The sequence below is a fragment of the Myxocyprinus asiaticus genome, chromosome 30 (genome assembly GCF_019703515.2).
Source record: "Myxocyprinus asiaticus isolate MX2 ecotype Aquarium Trade chromosome 30, UBuf_Myxa_2, whole genome shotgun sequence".
Lineage (NCBI taxonomy): Eukaryota > Metazoa > Chordata > Actinopteri > Cypriniformes > Catostomidae > Myxocyprinus > Myxocyprinus asiaticus.
In genome coordinates, this window is record NC_059373.1 from 13,565,346 (window position 1) to 13,576,166 (window position 10,821).

A 10,821-nucleotide genomic window follows, 5' to 3' on the forward strand; every position below is an offset into this window, starting at 1 on the left:
TTTAAAACACGCTTACAGACGGTACGGCTATAATACAACGCAGGCATGTAATTACATTATTTTAATGTATCTAGATAGATTTCTTTCTCAAATTCACGTTTATCAAAAAATGTCAGCAGTAAAAACAAAAAACAAGACAGAAAACTGCACCTGTGAACCTGTCAGTCAGATTTGACGGCAAGTGACGATTGTACTCGGTCGGTGAAAACATTTGCAACGGTTTTAATAGACAACAGGTCACTTGATTGGTAAATTTAGTGTCCATAAAATGAAGCAAACTTTTGTGAAATTGTCTGGTAAGGCCAATGTTTTTGAAGGTATTTATATTAGCAAATCATTGCCCTTGTTACAGGACTATATATGTTTCTGAATGAAAGTTTAAATCCAAAATGTAATAGTGCATTGTGGGAATTTATTTTTTATTAACATATGGCTTGAATCACTTTAAAAGTGCATTTTATTTGGGTTTGCATTTTAATACAGCAGGAGAGTATGCAATCAAAGTTACAATCTGCAAAACTTAAAAAAGCTAGCACATAAAGCAAGCAATAAACCATCTCACTGACAACTTAAAGCAACCACAACATTTTTTGAAGGAATATTCTGGGTTCAGTACAAGTTAAGGTCAATCAAAAGCATTTGTGGCATAATATTGATTACCACAAAAATTAATTTTGACTTGTACCTGCTTTGCTTTAAAAAAGCAAAAATCTGGGTTACAGTGAGGCACTTACAATGGAAGTAAATGGGGACCAATTTTTGAACGTTAAAATACTAACTTTTGAAAAAGTATAGTCACAAGACAAACAATATGCGTGACATGTTAACATGATTTTAGTGTGATAAAACCACTTACTAACCTTTTCTGTGTAAAGTTATAGACAATTTTACAATTTATCAACTTACGATGTAATGTCAACAAACCCTAAAACACAAAAATGACTGTAAAATATACAATTTAAACAACTTTACAGTTTTAACAGAAGAATGAAAGTGCTTTTATAAAATAAGCTTCACATTTCTGCCTTTTAAACCCTCCAAAAATTGGCCCCATTCACTTTCATTGTACATGCCACTGTAACTTGATTTTCTCTTTCTTTTTTCTTTTTTTAAAAAAAAGGAGGGACGAGTCAAAATAAATTTTTGTGGTAATCAACATTACACCAAAAATGCTGTCAATTGAGCTTAACTTGTATTGAACCCAGAACATTCCTTTAAGATGTATATTATGTTCTGCTTTGTAGAGTCATCATATATGATATACTGTAAGTGCAATGTTGATTAACTTGTGCAGTGGTAATTAACATAAGTGAATCTTATTCGTGACTTCATACATCCAGTTCGGACATATTGGATTTTTTAAAAAGTCCAATCAGAAATATTTTTGAAAAAAAACACCTTTGAAGCATAACAATGATCCAATCTGACAACAAGAAGGGCTTAACATTGTTATTCTCACTGATGTTCTTACCTCAAGACAAAACATTTTATGAAACATGGCCAAAAACTTCGACCCGCCAAGACATATTGTACTAACTACATATGGTAATCTCCAGTAAGAATCTGTCTTGATTTGCGTCCCCTGGAGCCCAACAACACTTTCTAATAACATTGCACTTGTGTTTCTCAGCTCTTTATTTCAGTCTGAGCTAATTCCACAGGGCAATAGCAATTGCAGGTTGCTGTTATGCATGAAACTGGTGTTTATGTGCTTGGTTTCTTGAAACAGAAAGACATGAGATCTTCATTTAAGCAGGGTTGGGGAGTAACGGAATACATGTAACGGGATTACATATTTAAAATACAAAATATAAGTAACTGTATTCCACTACAGTTACAATTGAAATCATTGGTAATTAGAATACAGTTACATTCAAAAAGTATTTTGATTACTGAAGAGATTACTTTGCATTTTATTGTCATTTGTTTCATTTAAAATTTTGTCCTTTCAGATGGAAAACATTTATACTTATAAATGATGCGATCCAAAGTGCATTTGAACAGCGGTGAAACACTTTCTTGTGATATGTTACATTCATACGAGCAGACAGAGAAGTGAGTTTGAAGTAAGTTTGGAGCAGAAGAAATAGATATAAACCTTGTGTAAATTGTCAGCTTTACGCTAAGCTAAAATGCTATTTCTAGCCATTTTACATGCACATGTTAAAACAAGATCAGTTTGATTTATCTTGTTTTAGAAACAACACTGCATAAGATATTTAGGTTTTTCAGAGAATGTATTTTTAACATGTGTATTTTGTCTTACTGTACTGGCAGAGTTTTTATAGTCAAAACAAGTGAAAAAATCTACCAGTGCTGAAGAAGTAATCCAAAGTATTTAGAATACATTACTGACTTTGAGTAATCTAACGAAATACGTTACAAATTACATTTTACAGCATGTATTCTGTAATCTGTAGTGGAATACATTTCAACAGTAACCCTCCCAAACCTGCATTTAAGTTCGGTACACACAGTCAGGATATGTTCTGGATAACCCAACAATCAGCAATATACCTTTCAACTGTTTAAGATGATATATAATATGAGCACCTACTGATATTGGCAAAACAGGCGCCATATAACATTACATTAAAAATATTGGTCCCAAATGTAAGATTTTAAAAGTCAACATCATTCTTCATTAAAATTCAATCAATTAAATAGAATAAAAAGCTATATTAAATAGAAAATGTTCATGGTGTAGCTTTAAAACAATTTCAGTGCAAGTGCACGTCTAGTACAAGCAAGTTAATAATGATAGCTGTCATAATAAAATATTCATGTTGCCTGAAATCATGTCTGCCTACACTACATTATACAAAATATGGCTAGTTACATCTTCAGCCTCATAATGTTTTAAAAAAAGGCACAGAGAGAAAAGTTAAACTTTCCCTCAAAAGAAATTAATGTAGTTAAAAATAGTGTAGTTTATCCTCCCCTCCTAAACTAACTTCTTTCAAATATCCTTTCCCTCTCCTCTTTCAAGGCCACCATACATCCTCACAGTTCAACAGAGCAAACCTGTAATCGAAATCACTGTCTGCAGGCATCATTCCCCTGCTTCTGTTACCCCTCCCTCTTCCTCCATGGCCCCTTCCTCTCCCTCCACTGGTTCTTCCTCTTCCTTCATTGCCCCTTCCTCTTTGCTGTGCTTTTCTCTGCCCCCCTCCTCTACTCATTCTTGGTGTTGCTGATACTGCAGTGCTTGTTATTGCCTTCAGGAGGATGGAGTATAGCTGCCAAGCGTCAGTGTCTCCTGCAAGCAGAGACTCAGGCTGGTGACCCCCTCTTATTGCAGCCTCAAGTCCATGTAACAGAGTACCACTGAATAGCCTTAGAGAAAGAGAGAGCGAGTTGAGCAAGTAATTGGCATTGGACAGTTTTTTCCCATATGACATCTGATAAATAGGGATGGGATCTGAATGATTCTGGCTCCCCAGCGGTTCCATTAACGATTCTTTCAGTACTTTTGAGAAATAATTATTTGGAGATAAAAAATGCTATTCTTTTTAACTGCCCTCAGCAGCCTATTGCCAAATGATAATTTCAGATTTTGCAGAGCAGATATAACAAATCAGACATACATTTAATAAAATTCTTGTAGAAGGCTTGTTTGCATGTAGACTTTGAGGCATAAATGCAATCCAATAACTGATCCTAACTACTGTATATATTAAATGTGATCACATATTTCATTCATTCCTTTATTCCACTGATTTCAACAAAACTCATGAGTATTTTAAAAGGGATAATTCACCCAAAAAAAATGAACATTCTCTCATCATTTATTCACCCTCATGCTATCCCATATGTGTATGACTTTCTTTTATCTGCAAAACACAAATGAAGACTTTTAGAAGAATATCTCAGCTCTTTAGGTCCATACAATGCAAGTGAATGATGGCCAGAAATTTGAATCTCCAAAAATGGCAGCATAAAAGCAATCCATAAGACTCAGGTGGTTAAATCCATGTCTTCTGAAGTGATATGATAGGTGTGGGTGAGAAATAGATCAATACTTTTTTTTACTATAAATCTCCACCTTCGACCAGCCTGACCAGTAGGTGGCGAAATGCACTAAGAATGCGAATTGACAAAAAGTAAAAGAAGAAGAATGTGGATGTGAAAGTGGAGATTTACAGTAAAAAAGGATTTATACTGATCTGTTTCTCACCCTCACCTATCATATCACTTCAAAATATACGGATTTAACCACTGGAGTCTTTAGGATTACTTATATGTGGTCTTCTATGTCATTTATTAAAGCAAAAAACAAACAAAAAAAAAAGATGCTGACTTTATCAGATTTTTGGAGATTACAAATTCTGGCCACCATTCACTTGCATTGAATGGACCAACAGAGCAGAGATATTCTTCTTAAAATCTTAATTTGTGTTCAGCAGAAGAAAGAAAGTAACACATCTGGGATGGCATGATGATGAGTAAATGATGAAAGAAATTTCATTTTTGGATAAAGTATCCCATTAAGTACACATTGTCAAATGAACAACCGGTCAGTAAAACATTACTTAATACAGTAACAGTTCTAGTTTCGAGTTGGATATGATGGAAGTCATAACATGCTCATAATTAAGATTAATTCAGCAACCGCTCTGACTGATGTTTAAGTGTTTTTGATTCACTAAAAAGAGCCAGCTCAAAAGAGTCATATGTTCAGAAACCGCACTACACTGGTCACACTGTGGTTGTTTCTCAATGCTAAGAACGCAAAGAACAGACTTATGAAGACCAGTCTTGTCAAGCTACCTTGGAATAATGAACTCGGAAAGACAGGGTGATGTAGAATGCATCTACTGCGAGCTTTGAGATGTGCTGTGAAGTCCCAGCACATTTGTAGCCAGTGACAGAACTACTGGCATTATCACACACCGATTTCAACATTTTTAATCATCACACAAGTGAGGATTTGCAGTAAGTCTGTAAACACTCATTTCCTCCAGGTGTTTAATACTTTATTAAAATAATACACAACAAAATATCTGTTGAGGGAGTATGACGACTCTTAATTTTAGAACGTGTTCCACCCACATCAGCAGGAAATTGGACGTTCGGGAATCGTTAATGGAACTAAAAGCCATGGAAATCATAGGGTTCCGGTATTAAAAAATAAATAAAATGGAACTAGTTTTGAACACGTTCTCGGTTCCCACCCGTACAGAGAAATAGGTGATGATATTATCAAAAAAGTATCAGAACTATTATATATTTCAGTGAGATAATTTTATGACCAATCCATACCAGGCATATCTAGGCTCAGGTAGTGGGAAACACAGTAATTGGTTCAGGTAAAGTCCAGCCAACATACAGGACTGCCACTGGCTGAGCAAATGGGCCACACCCAGATCTAGGCCCCGCCTTTGTCCTGGGTTGACCCTCAACACAGACAATCGTTGACAGACAGAGGAAGCAGATTTGCTGCTGTACAGTGGGTCTGCATGAGATGACAGAGAGAGCAAAACATTATGGATCTAGATGATTAAGCATCCTGAAGATAAGACAACTGTGCAAAGTTCATTCAAAGTGCATTCTGCACTCAAAAATTATTATATGGCTGCTAAATAATACAATTCACTGTTGTCAAGCAATTGATTTTCTACAAATACTGTAGGTAGCCTCCTTCAGCCAGATGATCAGCTTAAAAGATTAAAGGTAATTTCAAGCAAATCATTTTGGTGCTGATCTGTGAACGGTAGCAAAATGGCACAGAGGAAGAAAGCTAAAGCGTGAATAGCAAACATGGTACATATACCAGGCAATCTGGCAAATATACTGCAATTTAACGGGTTTCATGTGTGAAAGTGGCTATAGATGTTACATAAAGAAGATCAGGTGTCCTCTTACCATCAGGATGAGCCGTTCTCCAGCTGAGATCGCCGTATACCAGTCCCAACAACATGGCCTGCAGTAGTGGTTGACTGGGCTTTGGTTTAGAGTTATTCATCCAGAAATACGTCACACACACTGGTAGGCAAAAGTGGGGAGGCAATGGTGGCAAAATATGGTCCAACATACCCAGTGTTCCCAACAACACCTGCAGTCTCACCTGTGCAGGCGCCTAACATTTAAGAAAAAGCAATTGGAGGAACATACAAATGCAGACTTTTCCCTTGACAAAAATTTGAGTGCCAGCCACCAAGTTTATATAATTTACATGGGGCAAAAGTTTGGCTGAGGCATTGGAAAAATCTTACCAAAGCTCACCTTGTCAATTGTAGTAAGATTTAGCTGTGGCACAGAGTTGGGTAGGTGAGCCTCCACTGTGTTCTTCTTGAGATTGAGGTCTTGTCTGTCGTACTCATCAACAACACATGGGGTGTCACACTGTTGTCCTCCCATACCCTGAGATTGCCTATTTAGATCTCCTCTTCCCCTTCCTCTACCTCTCTGGGTGACATTTTGTTGCCTTTGACTATCCTGTCTTGTCTTTTCCAACAGCAACAGGCTGTAGATGGTCTTTCGGATACTCAGTGAGGTTATATGACTGCTGAGCTGGTGACTATTCTCCACTTGGACGATCAGCAGAACTTTCTGGTGGACAAGCACATCCAAGACCAAGGAGGGCAGGTTACCTGATGCGAATGCTTTTAAAAGCCACTCTGGTTGAGAAATCAGTGCTGCAGGGAGGCCTTGGGTATTTGGTAGTGCAGGTTGGGCACTTGAGAAATATTGAGCCAGAATGCTAGTACGAGGGAGCTGGTAGTCCTGTATTCCTGCCGAGAGCTGCATACGAAGGTTTCCTTTGTGCTGTCCACCCAAAATCTCCAGTACTTCCTCCAAAGCATCTACAGGACTAGTAAACTGAGACAGCCAGAGCAGAAAGCCCTCGATTCTATTAAATCCAGACTTACGACGCACTGGTACTCTTTCAAGCTCCACGCGACGGAAAAACGTATCGGTTATTTTATCAGGTGTGTAGTCGTTGCCAGTCACGACAGCAAACAGAGGCAGAAGTTGTTTGTTCATATGGTTGAAGTGCGAGCAGAATCGGTTCACGATGAACTGCCGGGCAGGAATGTATCGTTCTGTGGCCCTACCACTGACATTATTCCACTGGAAGAATGAAAATGGTAAGTAGCCACCACGCAAGTCAAAGATGTAGAAGTCACTGTCATTGGTCAAAACCGGACATCCCCACTGTTTGGCAAGAGAAGCTATCTCAAAATCAGCTTCGGAAATACACTGCACCAAGGGCACACCAAGCTCAGAGAGGACCTGTATGAAGACTTCGTGTGTAAGCAGAGGAAGTACAGAACCGTGAGATCCTCTGGAAAGAGCGTGAGCCGCTCTAATCTTGCTTTGGGTTCGTTCAAGCAGCGTTTTGAACTTTTTGTCCGTCTGGTCCATCCCACCATCTAACACAACGAATGGCTGCACCTTACATTCTGAAAGTGCTGCAAAAAACTGTTGCACCAACACTGCAAATATGTCATAATCTCCACCCCTTGCTTGATCCAATCCAGAGTTAAAATACAATTGAAAATACAAGCTACACCCATCAATCACAAGGCGGCAGTCTCTAAATCTCATGTCTGTGAAGAACTGGCGATTTCCTTCAACATAACTTGTAAGGCCATGAACCCCCATGATGCAACAGAAATGCTTGCAAGTAAAACAAAATTGCATTAGTCTCTACACATTTTAAAACAAACTGCAGCTACAAGCCTGAAATGTAACCAACTAAATAGGGCAGTGATAATTATGTATTACCCCATGTATGACTACTCAGTAATCACTTGATTCTACATTGCCTACTTCAGTCACTAATATTGTAATATGTCCTTAAGCCTACATTTGTCACACTTTCTCATTTTCAAGTTGTATTATAAAAATATTTTGTTTGTTTGTTTGTGGTTTAATGCCATGCCAGCTTCTAATGCTATTTGTATGGTGAAAAATGTTAAAATACAAAAAAAAAAAAATGTATATAGTGATTAAAGACCTACATAAGGTTTTTCAAATCTATTTTCGCTAAAAACTCGAAAACTGATTCAGGCCAAAAAATCTTTTCAAAAATGTCAGCTGAATAAAACAATTTCCTCAAGGAGTTAAACCCGGCACAATCCAATAAAACATGCTTCAAAGACAATGGATTCTGGCATGAGGCACATAATGGTGGATCTTCTCCTTATATTACATACTTACACTGATGAGCCAAAACATTATGACCACTCACAGGTGAAGAGAATAACGTTGATCATCTCTTAACAAGGGCACGTCAAGGTCTGGGTAGATTAGATGGTAAGCGAACAATCGGTTCTCATAGTCAATATGTTGAATGCAGGAGAAATGGGCAGGAGTAAAGACTTGAGCGACTTTGACAAGGCCAAATTGTTATGGTCAGACGACTGGGTCAGAGCATCTCTGAAACGGCAAGGCTTGTGGGGTGCTCCCGGTCAGCAGTGGTGAGTACCTACCGACAGTGGTCCGATGAGTAACAAACCACAAACCAGCTACAGGCTGTTGGGCACCCAAGGCTCATCAATGCGCGAGGGCAACGAAGGCTATCCTGTCTGGTCCAAAGCAACAGAAGGTCTACTGTGGCTCAGACCGGTCAGAGTGCCCATGATGACCCCTGTCCACCGTCAAAAGCGCCTACAATGGGCATGCGAGCGTCAGAACTGGACCTTGGAGCAGTGGAAGTAGGTCGCCTGGTCCGATGAGTCCTGTTTTCATTTACATCACATGGACGGCCGTGTACGTGTGTGCTGTTTACTAGGGGAAGTGATGGCACCAGGATGCACTGTGGGAAGATGACAAGCCAGTGGAGGAGTGTGATGTTCTGGGCAATGTTCTGCTGGGAAACCCTGGGTCCGGCCATTCATGTGGACGTCAGTTTGACATGTGCCACCTACCTAAACATCGCCGCAGACCTGGTATTCCCCTTCATGGCAATGGTATTCCCTAATGGCTGTGGCCTCATTCAGCAGGATAATGTGTCCCGCCACACTGCACACATTGTTCGGGAATGGTTTGAGGAACATGATGAGGAGTTAAAGGTGTTGCCCTGGCCTCCCAATTCCTTTAGATCACAATCCGATTGAGCATCTGTGGGATGTGCTGGACCAACAAGTCTGATACACACCGGCTCCACCTCGCAACTTACAGGACTTGAAGGATCTGCTGCTAATGTCTTGGTACCAGATACCACAGGACACCTTCAGTGGTCTTGTGAAGTCCATACCTTGGCGAGTCGATGCTGTTTTGGCGGCACGCAAAGGATCAACATAATATTAGGCAGGTGGTCATATTGTTTTGGATCATAAGTGTATGTGTTAGCCTAGAGTGTCCACTTCGGCAGAGGGTGCAAATAATCTGTTCCCAACATTTAGTGAAGTGAAATATATATATATATATATATATATTTTTTTTTTTTTTTTTTCCAACTACAGGTTTGATTTCATGTAGTTTGTTTGTGATGCACTGGTACCATTCAGTTTGTCATTTGTTGATAGCATAACACAGAATGATGGGTTTAAGATCTGAAGGTGGTATATAGCACTTTGAGGATAGCTATCATAAAAATTTAATGAAAAAGACATTAGAAAATGGGTTAACAGCTATTATTTTGTAGATTTTGTGTCCACATTCTCTTATGTAATAATTTACCAATAAAAATATAAAAAATGAGATTAAGAGTCATAAAAAAGGGAAACCACTGTTAATGAATCCTAGTAGCTTTTCTGTTCTTAAAGGAATATTCCAGGTTCAATACTAGATAATCTCAATCTACAGCATTAGTGGCATAATGTTGATTACCACAAAAAATAATTTCGACTTGTCCCTCCTTTTCTTTATAAAAACCAAAAATGTGGGTTCCAGTGAAGCACTTCTACAGTAGAAGTGAATGGGGGCCAATACATCAACGTTTAAATACTCACCGTTTCAAAAGTATAGCCACAAGATGTAAACAACATGTGTTAACATGATTTTTGAGTGATAAAATCACTTACTAACCCTTTCTTTGTAATGTAATATACAATTTCACAACTTTGTTGCCATGACGACGTGACGACATAACGCTGTAATACATTCCACAATAATGACGATTTAATCAACTTTACAGCTCAAATAATGCACAAGATTTAACACAAGAACTAATGTAAGTGCTTTTATAAAATTGCAAGCTTCACATTTCTGCCTTTAAACCCTCCAACCCTTGTATTGTAACATCGAAAAGTCTAAATTAATGTTTGTTTTGATTACCATTATGTTGTTGTTGTTGTTGTTGTTTGAGCTTAACTAGTATTGAACCCAGAAGATTCCTTTCAAATAAAGTGGATCTCAGTTATATCAATATATTCAATATCAATAAAGCATGCACACATCAGAATGTGCAATTCTAGTTTTAAGTTTTATTTTAGTGAAAGGTTTTACAAAATTAACAGGTTTTACACGCCTTGATTTTGTCAAATAATATGCTTGCTGTCCGTTCGAAAGTAGTAATGTGCAAAATAGATTGTTTGTGCAGTTGAGATGTTTGCAGATGTGCAAATATTTAACTACGTATTGCATCATCATTTGACCACACGAGCCTGCAAGATTTTGAAATAAGCCATTATAACGATGCAGTCAATTTTATAAATTGCGCACCATTGCTTTGTCTAAGTAGCACATCAATACTGTTTTAAAGTATTTCATTTTAAATTAAACAGTCCGAAATAATTGTGCAGTCTTAACTCACCAGCGTCCTGTCATGTGTCAAGCTTTGTATTCACTTCCTGGATTTTGTCCGCCTTGCGTTTTACTAAGTGGGAGTGACAAGCTGTTCTTAGAGCATTAGCGCCACCTATTGAAATG

General features: G+C 38.1%; 1 protein-coding gene across 4 annotated transcripts in view; it reads right to left on the minus strand.

The window, feature by feature from the left end:
* aste1b (asteroid homolog 1b) overlaps positions 1 to 10,769 on the minus strand; it is a 311,837-nt gene extending 301,068 nt beyond the window's left edge. For 2 of the 4 annotated variants that reach the window (XR_007894025.1, XR_007894024.1), the window contains exons 1-4: positions 6,226 to 10,746; positions 5,866 to 6,079; positions 5,263 to 5,455; positions 2,453 to 3,336 (exon numbers count right to left, since the gene is read on the minus strand). Coding sequence is in view for 2 of the 4 variants with exons in the window: in XM_051664724.1 (XP_051520684.1) it covers positions 2,985 to 3,336; positions 5,263 to 5,455; positions 5,866 to 6,079; positions 6,226 to 7,647 (2,181 nt within the window). In the remaining 2 variants the exon portion in view is untranslated. Of the gene's footprint in view, positions 1 to 392; positions 3,337 to 5,262; positions 5,456 to 5,865; positions 6,080 to 6,225 lie in introns of those variants that run through there. The other 2 variants (XM_051664725.1, XM_051664724.1) reach the window with 2 other exon arrangements.
* Positions 10,770 to 10,821: the final 52 nt, after the last annotated feature.